General features: G+C 46.7%; 1 protein-coding gene across 2 annotated transcripts; it reads right to left on the reverse strand.

Annotated features, from left to right (window-relative positions):
- Positions 1–294: 294 nt before the first annotated feature.
- LOC306660175 (annexin A8-like protein 1) lies at positions 295–16409 on the reverse strand. 2 transcript variants are annotated; one of them, XM_079138367.1, is made up of 11 exons: positions 16343–16409; positions 12200–12294; positions 10704–10817; positions 9967–10057; positions 9133–9212; positions 8607–8667; positions 7959–8051; positions 7643–7738; positions 5518–5576; positions 4351–4473; positions 295–1358 (listed from the first exon to the last, which is right to left on the reverse strand). In XM_079138367.1, the coding sequence occupies exons 2-11, from the start codon at positions 12266–12268 to the stop codon at positions 1299–1301; spliced, it is 846 nt and encodes a 281-aa protein (XP_078994493.1). In that variant the 5' UTR covers positions 12269–12294; positions 16343–16409; the 3' UTR covers positions 295–1298. The 2 variants fall into 2 exon arrangements, with proteins under 2 accessions (XP_078994493.1, XP_078994492.1); XM_079138366.1 differs by lacking the exon at positions 16343–16409 and adding an exon at positions 12706–12908 and having other exon boundaries at positions 299–1358.
- Positions 16410–17407: the final 998 nt, after the last annotated feature.

The raw sequence follows: 17407 nt of genomic DNA on the forward strand, positions 1-17407 counted from the left end.
AGTTTGGGCTCAGTTGGAAAAGGATCTGACCTTTCAAGAAGGCAGCTCGTCTCCATTTTTTGAGGACAGTTATGTACATTCTACACATATCGAGCAGAGCCCTAGGACACCAAGGATCACTCCTGGTTGGATGCCAGGGAGAACAGTCAAGCTGCAGGCTGGAATAGGATAAAGTGATTTTAAAGCTCCTTTCAACCCTGAAATGTTGACTACAAATCAGAAAGTAACTAGAAGTGTACTCATTCACAGGTTTTTTTCCCTGGGGCAACAGTGCCCACAGCTCCCCCTCAGTGTTCCTTCAGAGAAATGCCCACAGAGGTGCGAGGTTGGATTGCTCCCCAAAGATCCATTTCTGATCAATGAAACTGGTCTTACCCTGGTCACTGTAAAAAATCCAAAAATGCTTTTTGATTGTACAAATGTTTATTATTCTGCAAAACAAATATATTTAGAAAGACTACCATTGGCTTCTGTGGATATCCAGGCTCAGTGGCCCTTGGGTCAGGGTGAGAGTTGTGCTCAGGGTTTGGCATGCTGCCCTATGCTACATGCTGTGTTAGGAGTTAGTTGGCAACTGAACAAATCTAAGCCTCTTTCAACATTGTGTACTTGGGTCAGAACTTTGATTTGTAGTCTAATCTAATTAATTTGTTAACAGGATGAACTGAGAATTTCTCTTCTATCCAAAGCTTCAAGTTTTCTGATGAGGCTTTTAAATGAATATTATAGGCATCCCAATTGTCATGGAAAAGTGTCCCTTTACTAGTTTCCCCAATGGTATGAGCTCTAAAACAAAAGGGTTTTCATGGCCTTCTCACTGGTTGCTTGATAGAGAAGTATATCAGCTGAGACAGATAATCTCTGGTTCTTCCTTAGAACACTCTAGTTCTTCCTCAGAAGACCCTGGTTCAGTAGATGGGGCTGAGCCAAGGGATCTGTGTAACCTGTACCTACACAATTGACCAATAAAACTTGAGAAACAACTGTCTAGAAAGTAAAGAATGACCACTGAGCCCCTGCAGGCCCCTTCATGCTGACATATTTGTCTGGCTACAGGAATGTGAAGGTTGGCATGGTACATTCACCTGCAAATGACCGGAGGAAGAGGTAGAAAGAGGAACCCAAGGCTGGTCTCATCCTCTGGATCAGAAATATTGACTGGAAAGCACTGGAAACTGGGAGATAGAAATATAAAATCTTGGCTGAGTTTCCCACTCCACCCTTATCCATTGCCAAGGTTGTGCAAGCAGGGCTGGCAGCTCCAGCTTCTCAGCCTCTGCTCTCATTCTTCAGTGTCTTCAGGGGTCACTGCCCACCAGACTCAGCAGGGCATTCTTGTAGTCACCGCTGGTGTCATCCTGAGGGCAGAAGTCACAGTAGAGTTAGAAGGGAGGTGTTTGTGACATTGACCTGGCTGGTCAAGAGCACCTACTATTATTATTACTAGAAGTCATTTTCTTTGGGTGGGGCCCAGCTCTTTAGGTGTTCCTACACCACAGGTTCCTTACTTTTCTTCTTTCCTTGTTCTTCATTTCAGACTACTGCTTTGTATCTCTTTTTTTTTTTAAATTTTCTTACTAATTACATGGGAGGTGGTTGTAAAAAATGGATCACAGAGACAGTGTGCTCTTAAATAAGAAAGGTGTGTGGGTGACTTCATTACTCCATCTTTTGCCCTGGGGTTCTTTCCCATGTTTCACTCAGGCACTCAACCATTCACTTACTCAACACAACCTGTTATTCTTTCAACACCTGCTATTGTAGTTCAGGGAGGCAAGTGCTATGGTGTGAATCTGAAATGTCCACCAAAAGTTCATGTGTTGAAGGCTTATTCTCCAATGCAGTCATGTTCTGAGGTCCAGCTTTTGGGAAATGATTGGATGATGAGGTCTCTGATCTCATCAGTGAATTAATCCATTGATAGATCATTAATTTGATGGCATTATTAGGAGGTAGTGGAAAGTGTAGTAGGTAGGGGTTATTTGGAGGAAGTAGGTCACTGGGGGTGCACTGAAGGGTACTTCTTGTCCCTCACCCCTTTATCCTTCTCTCTTTGCTTCCCAGCTCCTTGAGGTAAGCAGCTTTGCTCCACTACATCCCCTCTGCTGTGACACTCTGCCTCACCACAGGTCTGCAGCAATGGAGTCAGTGAACCATGGACTGCAACTTTTAAAATCATGAGCTGAAATAAATCTTCCCTCCTGTAAGTTGTTATTTTCAGGTATTTGGTCACAGTAATTTAAAGCTAAGTTCACCAAGATTGAAAGCAGGGCATCCAGAGCTGTAGCTGGAGGCAGGGCCATGGGGCAGAGAGAGCTCAGGCTTTGGGCCACTGACACGTAATGTGGCCCTGTCATCCTACACTGACCATACCTTAACCTCTGTGAGACATTCTGTCCTCTACAAAATGCCATCAGTGTTGGCAGACATCTTGCTGAGATGTAGTGAGGAGTGAATGGTAGGAAGAAGATGAGCCTGCCTACTCAGCAACCAGCTGATATAAGGATTGAACAATGTTTCTTCCCCTGTAAGATGGACCCAACAGATCCAATAACTCCATTTCTTAGTCATTAGCAGGTCTTAATAGGACTGCCTAGTCATGGCATGTAGAGCCAGGGGAACAGGCAAGGGGAAACCACCCAGTTCTCTTTTTCTGTGGTTAAGGACACTGGGCCCAAAGAGGGTAGTGGTAGGTGAGGGGAAGGACTGGAGCTAGTTCTGCTTTGCTCTGAAGAAGTTTAAATCTCAGGAAATATCTATTCCTTGATAGTTTAGGAAAATTTACCAAGAATCTTGTTGTTTTTAACTACATTTTCTAAAGAAAAATGTTTGGTTCTCTCATTCACAACTCCAACTGAATTTTTCTTAAGTGACAACATTAGGAAACAAAAATCAAAATCTATTGCTGGATAAATAGCTGCACTTTTTTTTTTTTAAATTTTTTGTCTGAAATCATTAGTCTGCTAAGTTTACATTTCTACCACAGGGTCTACATCTTAGGTTGAAGTGATCAGTTCACCTAATAGAGTTTTTGTTCTTTGGAAATGTTCTGTGGCTCTAACTGAAATGCTGAGAAGGAATCTTTCCAATGGCATAAATAACCATGTGTGGTTGAGAGGATTCATGAAAATCTGCTTTGACATAGTAGCAGACTAGGCTGGTTTGTGCTTAGCCCTCCTGTCTCCTGCCTCCTGACAAAGTTGCCTGGGAAGTCTAAAACAAAACAAAGAATAATTCCAGCCCTTCCCTACCCCCTGCCTATTTGCTGCCCCATTCTGAAACATCTTAAAGCAGAAGTGTTTTTGTTTTTAAACATACAGTCATCTTTCAGCAGGAAATAGATTCCAGGATCTTCCTTCCTCGCACCATGGGTATAAAAATCTGCAGATGCTTGATTAAGTACCTTATACAAAATGGTGTAGTATTTGCATATAAACTGCATACATTCTTCTGAGTACTTATATAATCGTATCTAGATTACTTACAGTACCTAAAACAATGTAAGTGCATTATCAATAGTTGTTTTATTGTATGATTTAGGGAATAATAACATGAAAAAAAGGCCTGTGCATGTTCAACACAGATGAAATTTTTTTCTGAATACTTTTGGTCGAATCCACAGATGCAGAACATAAGGTATGGAATCCAAAGAGACCACAGGCAAATTGTATTGCAAACCATGTATTTCTTAGAAAATAGAGTAGCAACCAAACCTTTATAGAAGAACTAGTGACTTCATTTAGTAGCTAATGAAGACTTGCACATGAGTATCATGATTTGACTTACGTTAATGAAATTGTCAAGGTCTCAATTTGCATTGATTGCCATATGAGCTATTTTTTTCTCATAGTTGTAGTCATGTAACAATCACTCTACATTTGAAGACTTAGAATTTTCACTAACCAAAATCTGGTTAAGCAATTCACTGGAGCCCATCCAATATATTTCCCCAAAAGTTTTCTGCCAGGACTATTTAAATCTAGACTGAGCAGAGTCCCAATTTACTAAAGGATTTGCTCTTATTGATTTCTCAAACAGGAATTCTTCTGCTACAAGGATTGCATGTATTTTCAAAGGCATAATCATAACTCATATGCAAAGTCAACTTCTTGAGCCAGACACAGAGGGAGTTCCTTGCTTTGACCTCCGTTTTTTCCCTCTGAGGTTCCCCTTGGGCTCTAGCCACACTGCCCTCTTTCTTGTTGCCTGCATACATCACAAAGTAACCAATTCAAGCATGTGATACCCACAGGAAAGGGGTGGTCATTTTGCACATAGGTCATAACATCTAGGTCTCTCAGTAATGTTTATGTCACAAACTGGAGTGAAAATTGGGAACTCATGACTTACCATGATCATGCTGCTGAGGGTCTTGCCATACATCTTCTTGAATTCACCCTTGATAAGATTTAAATCAATTTCACTCCTGGAAACAATGTTCCTTATCAGGGTCCCATCACGTGTCCCTGGTCCCTGGATGAGACAGTAGCAATCAACCATCACTTCTCACCTTTCCTGTCCACCTCAATAGTCAAGGACGAATCTCAATATCTTTTCACTCACTCTTCAGGCCTCTTTCCTTTCTAGAACCCAGGTGCCCCAAATTGCATTGTGCGTTTGGTTTGCCACATTAGATTCTAGACGCAAAAATTCACAACTCCAGAAACAATACTTCTTTCTAGAGAAGCAGCACATCAAAATTGACTTAAATGGCCATTTCATACATAGGATTTTCCCACTCTTTCATCCCAGACCAGTCTCACATCAGATGAAGCTACCTGGGAATCCCATGCCTTTTCTCATTTCTGGAGTTTGGGGTTTCTGGCCTGCCTCTTATTTTAGGTGGTGTCAGCAACCATGTATCAGAGAAGAAGGGCACTGACTCTATCCTTGGAGAATCAAGTTAACGATCTTCCAGTTAGTTTCTAACTAACATCAGAAACTGTGATGAGTGAGTTGGGCATCTGTATCTGTGACTCAGGTAGCCTTTTGTACAACAGGCAAACCAAGGTGTCACAGGCAAATGCACTATGTGTGGCAATTTTCCTCTGAACTTGACCATGGCAAGGGTGCCTTCATTCCTGGAAATTCTTGCCTGTGACCTCTAGTACAAATCTGCTGTCATGGAGGCCATGTGGTACAATGAAAAGAACAAATGGACAGGCTTAAGTTCAATTCACAGCAGCTCTACCACTTAGCAGCTGGGTAATCTTGAGTGGGAGCCTCAGTTATACAATCTTTAGGATGGCAATGACAATATGGATCTCCTAGAATGCTAACAGTTCAGTACAATGGACACCCTTGCATGCACCTGTTCAAATTCCCCTGCAGTTGTGATTTCTCTTTTCTAGACTCAGTTTTCCCTGAGAACTTAAACCTTTCTGATGTTCAAGAGATGAGAATAAAAGAAACCTCAGTGTTGAAGACGGTGGTTATCCACTGTCTCTGAGCTTCCTGGTTATCCAGTTGGTGACATATATGGCAGACTGTAAGGGAGGCAATAGATAGAAAAGTTACCTTCATGGCATAGTGGAGTCTCTCTGCAAAGTAGCTATGAAGGTTGTGGGTGCATTTCACTGGAAAACAGAAAAACTCTGTTAGTATTCTCAAGGTTGTAGGCGGTGTTGCACATACCTTCATTTAATTATGCTTTGTCTCAAGTGTTAGAGGTTAGCATTGCCAAGTCTTGGCATATTTGTTTGTGCCTTGCCTAATTAATAATCTCTGGCAGGGAACAATGCAGATGTGCAGGACCCCACTGTGCTGGGCACTTCATGATCATTTCTCTTCAAAGTCTCACTCACTGTCATGTCTCAGATGAGTCCAAGCAACAAGTCCAAAGCAACTGCACCATTGAGGCAGGGTTTAAACTCCTGCCTATATCCCTCAAAGCTTTGTACCAGGAGGTGAGGCAGAAAAGGGAGACTGGGACACTAGGCATAGATCCAAAGTCCAGATCAGGCAGGTAAAATGGTGAGATATGAAATCCACTGGGCATCCACAGGGTTAGATAAGCCAGAGAACAGCTTAGACCCAGCACTGTCCCTAGGCTCTCACCCAGACACCACCAAGAATTCCACAGTTCCACAGAGGCATCACAGCATGACAGCCAGGACCTCAGAGAGCCCTACCAGCAGGAATCCTGCATTTTTAATTACTATGTGATTAGTGCAGCTCAGCCCAGGGGAACCAATTCACCAGGAACACCTGATTGAGAGAGTGGACACCTTATTGAGAGAGAGGACCCTATTCTTGCTCTTTCATGAAGCATCTGTCATGGATGTCCCTGGAGAGAGTTGGCATCTGCATGAGGAGGTAACATTTCAAGCCAAGGCTGCATAAGAAGTGTGGGATTTGAGGGACATAGGTATGTGTTTAAACTCGTCTCAATGGTGTGGTGTGACTTCTTTGCTTGACAACCCTGATTCATATGTGACGTGAGAGAGTGAGATTTGAGGAGAAATGAACAGGAAGTGCCCAGCACAGTGGGGCCCCACACACCTCTACTCTTCCCTACCAGAGGATATTAACTAGGAGGTTTTGTTATTTAGGACCTAAGGGCTGACAGTGTTGCTGACATGGGGTAGTGGGTGTGCCTAGATGCTCCAACATAGACTGGATTTTATAACCAGGCTCTAAGCTGTCTGGGGAATCTCAGAAAACAGCATTTACAAGAGAGACAGTGTTGAGGTAAGAGTGCCTTCATTGCTGGGCTCCACACAGTGGCAGCCTGGTGTGGTGATGAGTGCCTCAGCCCAGTAGCCCTGACCTCAGCTCCACTGTGTGAGGTGTAGAGATGTCCTGTTGCCTGGGCTACAGGTCTCTACTCTGCAAAGACTTTCTACTGTGATTTCAGCTCTGAATCTTAAGATGTGCTCTAGACTGGGTCCTGCTGATTTCCTGCTATGAGGAAGGTTCTTGACACTACTGGTATTGGACTACTAAACCTTTGCTGGCACTCAAATCTCACATCATCATTTCTGCAATTGCATTTCTGGCTCTGGTTCAGAAGAGTGACTTTGTTCAAGGTCTTGCAACAAGAAAGAGAATGCTCCCTGGGCATGTGCATGCATGCACGTACACACACACACACACAAAACTAAAACAAAACAGAAAAACAATCTCTTAAACACACTGTCACACACCTGCATACATGCATGCATATACTCACATTCACACTGTCACACACCTGCACACTCATGCATGTACTCACTTTCTTGCATATACATGCACATAACCACACATAAACACACTATCTTTCAAACACATCTCCACATGCATGCACACATTCATGCACACATTCTCACTCATAACTCATGCACATCCTCACATATTTACATTTACACCCAATCACACTCATGTTCTTTCTTTAACACATGTCCACCTGCTTACACATATATACACACCCTCATATGGGTGCCATGTAGACAGCACTGAGATTCCTTGGCAGGACACACTGAGACTCTCTGGGTGGAACAATCCTAGGATACATGCTGAGGGAATGGGGTTTGTGTAGACAACCCATGAAGATGAACATGGGGTCCAGTTGCTTGCTGTTGCCTGGGACCTTTGCCCTTTGCCCTCTGTGTTGCCCACAGCCTATGGACATATGTGCATCTGAGCACTGTGCCGCTGTTCTTACCCACAGTGAGCATGGCCTCCTCCAGTGAGCCATGGGTCTCGCTCTTGATGCTGTCCTCAATGCTCTTGTTGGCAATTTTCTCATACTCCTCGAAGACTGTGGAGAGAGGGCTCCACTTAGGGGACTCGCAGATTATAGACTACACTCAGAGAGCCCACCCTCACCACCCTCTTGGTTGAAAGGGAGTCCAAGGCTCTGTGGCTTTCTCCCCAACCCCACAATTGACAAGGCTGTACACTGGACATTCACCACAGAAGGAGAGCCCTAAATCCAGGGCAGCTCCTGTGTCCTGGCATTGCCTTCCTCTGCTCCATACCTCTCATCAGGTGAGTGGCACTGCGTGTGCACAAGATGGTGATGAATTTCATCTCATCGGTCCCATGAATCTTCTCTCCTGCTGCATAGAGATCCGAGCATTAGGACACCCAGAACAAGCCCACAAAGAAGAAAATGGAGTTAGAGGACAGAACCCCAGAGCCCCAGAGCTGGGGCTGATGGGCAGGTCCTGTTCATTTAACAAGGCCAGTATCTCTGCATGGCTGTTTTTATGATAAGGAGTTCACTATCCTATCCTCCTTTTATCCCAGTAGCTCTGGCTTAAATTATTTCTTCCACACTGGGACTGAAGGTACTTTAGGAAAAGCAAACCCCTCCCCTACCTCTGGGCAGCACTGAGCAGGTTGGCACAGGGAAATCTGTACATGCATTTCCGGCACTGGCCTGGTGCCCCTAGGTTTATGGGCTTGTCCTGGTAGGACAGAGCTTCAACCCATACCCTATAATCCAAGTTACTGTTCTTCCTTCACATCTACCCAGCACCTCCACTTCCCTTCTCAGACACCAGAGGGCAGAAGTGAGCAGGGCAGGTCCCCCCTATGTCAAAGAACGCCCCATGGGAAAAGGAGCCAGGTGTAGTACCCAAGTCAACCCTTGAAGTCCAGATAATAGAGGCCAGACAGCCTCACCTGTGCATCCTGAAGGGCCAGTTCTGGGTCCACAAAGCCACTCACATCGTCCCTGCTCCCCTAGGAACACAGACAACAGTTCTGTAAGACAGGGTGGCAACCAGAACAGTTGGAGCTGAAGGGACAATGGGGCTTAGAGGACAGGCAGGACTCTGCAGCTTCTTGGCCATGGACATTTAGAAAGCCAATTATCCTCTCCAAACCCTGGATTTCTCATTTGTATAACAGAAGAAACACTGTTATACATTGTTTAGGGTTGGGGATTCAGAGAGCTAGATAAAAAGCCTGGCATGGGACCTACATGAAGGACCTGATCGTGACAGGCTGCTCATCTCTCAATTTCAAGGTGCCTTCACCTGAATGAGTCTGGAGAGGCACAGAGGCTCCGTAGTCAGGCCCTTCCAACCATGCCGAGATGTACCTAATACACCCAAGCCCAGATCCCAGTGGCTCTACTTTATAGCTGCTCCCTGGGGTGAGCTGTTGGGATCCCTAAGCCATGGGGACCTAGGAACCCGGTGATACCTGCAGGAGGCACACCAGGATCCGCTCCAGGTAGCCGCTCGTGTCTGCTTGGATATCTTCCTCCAGGCTGGACCCATAGTCTGCATGGAAATATGACCAGGAGGCATGAAAGAGACCGAGGGCCTCCTCAGGGCCTGATTTCCTCCTTTCAGCCCTGTCTCCCACATCTCTCCCCATTAAAGTCTTCTAGGAAGGATGAGCTCTTGGCATAGGACCAGAATACAATGCTTAGGTGGCCAACTGGCAATCACCTGACATCGTTTAGAGCCACAAGTGACATAAATGCCCAACCAAGCTCAAAGCACAGTGATGGACAAGGTGAAATAGCCAGACCAGGACCTGCTGATACAGCTCCATTTCATCACTAGGTTTGGCAAGGCCAAATCTTTCAGGCAAACTTCCCCACTGAGTCCACAAGATGGAGGCCTGACTGGTCTCTGCTTTCCTTGCACTGGTCACTACACAGGATAAGTGACCAGTGGCCCCATGACAATGAGACCCTAGCAGATGATCTTCCACTATTCCCGGGGGCAGCCTGTGCACAGCCAGGAAAGAGCCACCGTGTCTATTGCTGAAGCAGACTGTGGTGACAATGCTAGAGGGGCAGTGTGGTGAGGCCCACGCTCCTCCCCACAGAAGCCCTTGAGATCAGATCTGAATCATGTCCAGTCTCACTGTCAGGTTCACAACTTGGCACATGTAGATGCTTAGCTACATCTACAAGTCCTTTCCATTGTGTCCTAGTACACTGTCAACTCTCATTACCTGCCCAGCAGCCAAAACCTGTGACATTTCCATGTGAGGCCCCCCAACCCATCTTTGCAGCTGCCTTACCCTCCTCATATGCCTTCATTATCTCCCACAGCTGGTGTTTGGTCCGAGAGGCCAGGATCTCAATGATGACTTCCTCTTTGGTTCCTAAGCCCTGGGGACAGAAACCTTTGTGCGCTGGAGTGCTCTACCGATGACCTCCAACCGTCCACATCAGTTTTTCTCCAGTTGCCTGAACTTCAGAAAGCACCGCTACTGCTCTGCCCACTTCAGTGGGGCCTCTGTTGGAGGTTGTTACTAGGGGAAACTTCACATTTGTGTTCAGTGATGGATACAGTGAGCAAGCTCTGTTCCAATTCTCCCTCCTTAGCTGGGTGGTCTCATATAGGTGGCTCCACCTGCTGAGCCTAAGCATCTTTATCTGTAAACAGGGATAATAAACTGCCCTCAACCTGAAGGAGGGATTAGAGATCAAAATGTAAAATGCCTGACACCACCCAGGCAGTGAGCAGCTTGTCAGTGGAAATGATCATTGTCACTGGGGTCCTTGTTCCTCCTAATATGCCAAACCAGAAGGTGTGCCAAGAAGTTTAAAGTGAGCCCCAGGAACTGTGTGTGGGACTGTAAAACTGGCTTACTAATACTACTGCACACCAGTTCTGACCCCATTTTGAGAAGTACTGAGTTGGACCCCATAATGGTCAGTCAATTGCTGTATTTGGTGGTCATCTGAGCAGCAAACTTGCTGGGCTCATCCAACACCCAGGTGGTCACTCCAAATGGTGGCTCAGAGAAATTACCTTCATGGCATCGTGCAGCTCCTTGGCCTCATATCTGTATGGTGGATACATGAGGGCCACGATGAGTCTCTCAAACTTGCCACTCAGCTCTGACTTCAAGGTTTCAGTGAGATCCTAAGGCAGAAAGAAGGAAAGAAGATTATACTATCCTCTAGGCCCATGGGAGTGCAGGCAACAGGTGGCAGCTGGCCCAGGGGCTAGGGCTGGATTCTCTTGTGGGCTCTGCCATGTGCTGCCTGGGGTCTCTTGGGTCAGTTCCTTGGCCTGTCTAAGCATCAGCATCTTGACCTGTTGAAAACAAATAATAGAATCCTGATTCATACCATTGCTTAAGGGGTGATGGAGAGACAGGTGACTCAACTCAGCACTCAGTTTAGTGATGATCATATCCTAAGCAAAACGGCCATTGCTCACCAGCCTGCAAGCTCTGAGGGTGGCAGTGTGCTGCTTTCTCACCATTAAATGACTGTTACTTGGCTCATAGGCATGGGAGAAAGAAGGAAGGAAGGAAGGAAGGAAGGAAGGAAGGAAGGAAGGAAGGAAGGAAGGAAGGGAGGGAGGGAGGGAGGGAGGGAGGGAGGGAGGGAGGGAGGAAGGAAGAAAAAAAGGGTTCTTATACGTGTGTCTTTCAAAGGGTACACATCTCTACAAGGAACCACCAGGCCACACCTAGCTAACTGGCATAAGAATAACAGAAAGACCAAGGGCTTTGTTAGACCTGAATTTAAATTACAACCTTGTTGGTTACAGGTAGTAGAACATTGAGTATTACCCAACCTCTCTGAATGTTAGTTTCTCCAAAGGTTGAATGCAAAGAATAATGCACAGCTCTGAAGATTAAGGGAGAAGAATTATAAACTGCATGCTAATTTCTCCAAGGGAATATTTGGACTTTATCACTGATCTTCTGGATTAAATTTCCAAAGATAACAATTGAGCCAATGAAGATTTGTAGGCCACTGTAGCTATGCATGCATTTATTCCTGTTAGAGTACACCCCTAATTATCTGGTTCCGTTCTAGTGGCAGCAGAGAGGTGAAATGCTCCTGCAGTACCCAGGTGGCCAAAGGCAGGGGGGCCAGTGCACGTAGTTCAAATGTTGGGAGAAGGTGCCTGTGCCATGAAACAGAAGGGAGGTGGGCCTACATTGTGGGGCCATGAGAGAGTGATCACCTCGGGGAGCTGGATGAGTGAAACCTGGAGTCAGGAAACAACCCCAAGCAGCTTGGACAACTGTGAGAACTGCACTGGAGAGAAGATGGGAGAAGTGGGGTCAGACTGTCGAAGACCAACACAAGATTGGGGCTGAGCAGCTATAAATAGGTTTTCAAGATAAAATAGATGGCCATTCAAACTTGAACTTCAGATGGATAACGAATAATTGTTTAGTGTAAGACTGTCCTATATGTCCATATTTCCAGTAAGCTGACTGTAGAGATGGGACTCATTCAGCATGGAGCCACCTCTAAGGCTGCAGTCCCCAGCCCTCCCTTTACCTTGCTAAACTGACCCTTGAAGGACTTGGAGATCTGCTGCCGCTGGGCATTGCTTCTCTTGGTAAGCATGTCGGTGATAGCCTGTTCGTTGGTCCCTGTAGATACATAGCATGAAAGCCACTACTACCTCCTGGAGACCAAGAGAGTGCTGGGGTTGGGGGAAAACAACTGCTTGGTGGCTGAGCAGTGGGGCCATACCAAATGCTCTGATGATTTTCATCGAGTGAGTAAGAGGTAGAGAATCCACCTCTTCACTATCCACCTTCCACCTACATTATGTTGGAGTAGATCTCAGGCCCAGCCTTGCAGGGATAGAATCTGAGGACCAGGTGGCTCTGGATATCATCCCTGGGTCTTAGGAGCTTGGTTAAGTGAGATATCCATCCCTTCCCCACCCCTCATGTTGGTCATAGTGGGAGAAGGTCACAAGTGAATATCCACAACCCCCTGGATCTTAGACCCATAGAGCAGCTCATGGACCTATGCCACTGGAAAAGCAGGCTTACCTCTCAGAGTCTGTTTTCTCATTTGGTAAGTGGGGTTACAGCAAAGAACTTGGCAGGAAGCTATTTGAGAAAGCTTCAGGGCCTTGATGAGAATGCTAGTTCTTAATGCCCCAGTTCACCAGGCAGAGCCAAGTAAGGAGTAAATCCTTTCTGGGAAGAGACCAGGGCTTATCTTCTGACTGGGCCTCCAAATGGGCCTTTCCAACTCACAGCTGTGATGAGGGCGGAATTGGGCCAATGCTGGAAACAGAAGGAAGCCGACTCCATGGCCAGCCAACACAGTATGCTTCTACGGTACCCAGATGGCCAAAGACAAAGGGGAGTGCATATAGATCCAATGGGAAACAAACTGCAGAACCCACGTGATTAATGCCCCCTTGGTTCAGCTCCACTGAACTCCTGTCCACTGCCCATGCCAGGCCCAGTACTTTCATCATCTCATTCAAAATGCGAAGCGATACAGATTTCTTTGGGCCATTTTACAAGTGAGAAAACCCAGACTGCACAAGAGCACACAGCAAATAGCCTCCCCTTTCCCTATTACTCAGGGAGGAACATCTGTTGTCTTCTTCTCCAGTCTTGGTAGGGAGGTCAGTACTTGACCACTAACGGGGAAGCTAGCATCAGTGTAATTCTCTGCATGACAGTAACTCTCAGGGCTGTGACTGCAGAGGCAAAGCCCCAGAGAGGCCCAGTCCTCCAGTAGCAGGCCATGGATGTCCACTCACCAATTCCCCTTCATGGCTTTGTAGAGGATCTCTGCATCTGGGTCTGGACTGAAGTGGGGGCTGCCCTTCACTGTGACACCCTCCTGTTCAACCTGCAAAGAACCAAGACTGCTTGGAAGCAGGCAGGGCTAGGAAGGACAGTGCAGACTCCTGGCCCTTGTGGTAGACTGCACTATATGGTGAGCACTTTTCTTGGACACTGGGAACAGCTTGGACCTTGAAGGTCAGAAGCTGAGCCCTCCAACTCCTCGTCCAACAGACTGGAACCAACAGGACCAGAGCTTTCAGGGAGAAGTCATGAAAACTCTGCCAACCTCATCTTACCATTTGAGGGCAGGCAACAAGGCCTGCCATCCCCAACTCCTTCCACCCCATCATCAGAGGTAAAGTGCTTGCCAGGCTTGTGTGCAGCCCTGGGTCAGAGGTAAAGTGCTTGCCAGGCTTGTGTGCAGCCCTGTGTTTCATTCCCAGTACCCCCCCCCCACACACACACAAAGTCTTTGATAATCCCCAGTACTGCAAACAAAACAAAAAAAGAGAAAAAGCATTCCTAAGACTGAATAGCTGCCTGAAAGTGCAGACATGGCTGGATGACTGGAGAGCTGGGCATGCTTTTGTGTCTCCAGTGGCTTGAGCTCAGCCTACCCTCTCCTAATGAGTGGGTACTTCACAGAAATTTAGAGGACCAGGCACCTTGCTGAGCATCCTGGCAGCTCAGAGCATTTGCACATCCAAAGGTTCATGTGGGTCTCAGGATGCGGTTTTAGAAGGAACTGCAGGATGAGTGAGGATTGTGAAAGTAGACCAGATAACCTAAGACCTGGCCCTTGACTTGAAAACCTCTAATCCAGGGCTTGACTAAGGGCTCTCTAGATTTGTGCCTGGCATAATTTCTCAGATACTTAAGAGACGGAGGATCCCTCTTGAGTAGGTGTTTTCTGGGCGAAATGGTGAATAGTGAGGGATATTGGAGATAGGCATTGAATCTGAAGGACCCTTAGAGATTCTTCAAATGGAAAGGAGTTCAGTCACGTTGTTTCATGTTCCACTTACCTGTCCACCTATCTCTTTCATCGTCCCCCATCTGCCCACTCATCTATTCCTCCGTTCTCTACTCAGCCGTCCTAACACCACATCTGTCTACCTTTCCTTCTTTCCATACGCTCTCCTTCCTTTCTTCCATCTATTCATCCACTTCCTCCATTCCACTTTCTTCCCTTCTCTTTCCTCCCTCCCTCCCTTCCTCCATTGATCCATTCATCTACCCTTTATGTAAATCCTGTTAGATCCTGAAACACTGTAGATTTCTACCTACTGTATATCTGTAAGGCGATCTCTTTTGAGTAGATTTTTTTTTTTTTTGCTTGAATTTCAAATGTCTATGACAATCTGTCTCATTTCTTAGCACCATATTTTACGACAGAACCTGTTGGCAATAAATTTGGTGTAAATTCCATCCAGATGACCACTGTGGTTCCAGATGTGGCCCAACTATGTGCACACATACCTTGTGTCCCTTGCTTTAGAGCCCATACTGCTGTTAGGAGTTGTGACCAGAGCCTTCCTGTGTCAGGTGCTTTGGATTTCATCAACTTCCCCAACAGTCACATTCAGCAGGTGTTAATGTCCCAATTTATAGGAGAGGCAGCCGGACTCAGTCCCCACAGCTAATGAGCAGAGGTATTGGGACTTTACTCGTGGCCTGACTCAGAGCTCTGTTTACTTTCTCCCACTCAATTCATGATTCAATCTTTCCCAGACACTGGGTTTTCTTGGGACACTTCACTGAAGAAGGCCTCACCCACAGGAATGCAGATCGTCTGGGACCCTGAGGGACCACAGAGCATTCTGTGTCTAGTTTCTGCCCCTGCCCCCAAGTTGGCATCCAAGGGTCTATGACTCAGCAGGCTGTGTGACCCAACTGGAAGATAGGGTTGGGAGCATTATTGTTATTAACTCCCCAGCTCTGGTTTGCTGCATTGAGAGCAGAGCCTCACTTCCCAGTTTTAGAAAAACAGGGGCAATGTTTCGGGTCTCAGAGGCTGGACATGATCTAGTGTGGACTCTGTAGGTTCTATCCTAGGCCCTCTATAGATTTGCCTCAGGATCCTGCTGGGGGCCAGCCCAGGAGGGATGAGTCCACACAGGCACCTTTCCACAAGCTGACTACATAGCCTATGGGCTACAACAGTATTACACTCTATGAAGGGCACCAAAGGGCTGCCACATTTTGCCTTACCCTATCTCGAGGCTGTCCCACTGAAGCTGGCAGACAGAAATGTCTTTATAAGAAAGGCACAGAGCAATCTTGACCCTTAAGTCAGAAACCATACCAAAAACCAAGGACATACTACAAAAATGGGGGCCTGGAGAAGCCCACAGGGCAGATTCCAAAGATCCTCACAAGGCAGGCAATGGATTCCAGGTGCATTTCCAACCCATCCAGGGCCCTAAAGTCACTCAGACCTACGCACTCTCCAAAGTTGAGCTCTCCTCTGTTTCCCTACCTGTTGCATACTATTCCCTCCCTAAGAACACTCTGCTGCATTCTCCCCAGGGCAGGCTCAAGTGCACACCCTGCACACATTCCTCAGAGGAAGCTCAACATGGAACCCCCACCCCAGCAGCGGTTCTTTCTCTGAACTCTTCCCAGCCCTACTTCCCTGTTGCATTTCAAGGTGTCTTTATCAGTCCATCTTCCCCACTCTGGTCCTATCCTTGTGGTGGCTCCTCTAGATCTGGCCAGTCTCTTCTCAGCTTTCCTCCCCAGGGCTTGACATCGCAGGTAGCCAAGTATAGTCTGAGCTGACCTCAGCATCAGAGGTTCTGCCTTTGATGTCTCAGGCGCCCCAAGTGGCCAACACCCAACACCAGGCGGGAACCCACTTGCCCTGCTGGACCCCACTTACCCAAGCTTTCCACCAGGCCACCTTGTTCACCTTTCCCAGGAAAGAAGAGACACTGCTGGGCCTGAACTCAGACTGGCCCACGTCTGACTCTCACTATACAACTGCAAATCAGGCGCCTCTGGATGATGGGTGTGGTGGTGCAGGCAGGCCCCACCCAGCACCACCCCTGCCCTCCTCCCCTCCCCTCTGTGCTCTGCTTGGCTCTGGCCCCTTCCTGTTGCTCCCAGGCCCCACCTAGGCACTGCCCAGGCTTGCACTGGAGAATCTTGTGGACTGGAAATTGTGAGCCAGCCTTTGAAAGGCCACTTGGTAACACAGTTGTAGCTTTCTCCAGGTTTTAACCAAATCTAGATCACATAAAACAACAACAACTAACAAAAGGAAAAACAACAACAACAAAAATAACCCATGAAATCTTTTCCACTATTGAACAATTTCAACTTATCCAGGTCAGCAAAGGACAAAAGGACACAGCAGCCTGCATTCATTGGGATGTTGCTTTGTCTAGCAACCTCTTTAAATGCACTCTGATTACTGTCCACCTTGAATCCCTGTCTTAGTCCTAAGAAGTAAGTACAACTTCTGGATGCTAGAGTAGGAAGCAGAACCTCTAGATAAGTTGTCCAAATGATACATCTCTCAGAAACAGAGTCATTATCACCTGGTCTCTTGGACTGGTGGGGTCCTATTCTCTGCTGGAACCCCCCAAACACTGGCTGCCAAGAGAAGGAGGAATCTCTGTGATAGGAGGTTTGTTTTTGCTCTCTGGGTTTACCTACCCCAGGACTTGTATCTAGAATGTTCCCCCAAGTACCTCTCTGTCCACACTAACCTTTAACTTAGCTAGATCCTACCCACCCTTTAGCATAAACACCTGCCTTGGGGATTTAATCCTGCAACCAAGAAAGCTCTCACAGGGCTCCCAGAATCCCCACAGCTCCAAGCCCTGAGTGAAACCCAGCCCAATATTGAGTTTTTTAAATTCAGTGAATCCTCCCATGTAACAGCTAAGAATTGGCCTTAATGCAGAATGCCCCAGGTTTGTGACCCCAGGTTCAGTGCTCT

Source organism: Sciurus vulgaris (assembly GCF_902686455.1).
Source record: "Sciurus vulgaris genome assembly, chromosome: 4".
NCBI classification, from domain to species: domain Eukaryota; kingdom Metazoa; phylum Chordata; class Mammalia; order Rodentia; family Sciuridae; genus Sciurus; species Sciurus vulgaris.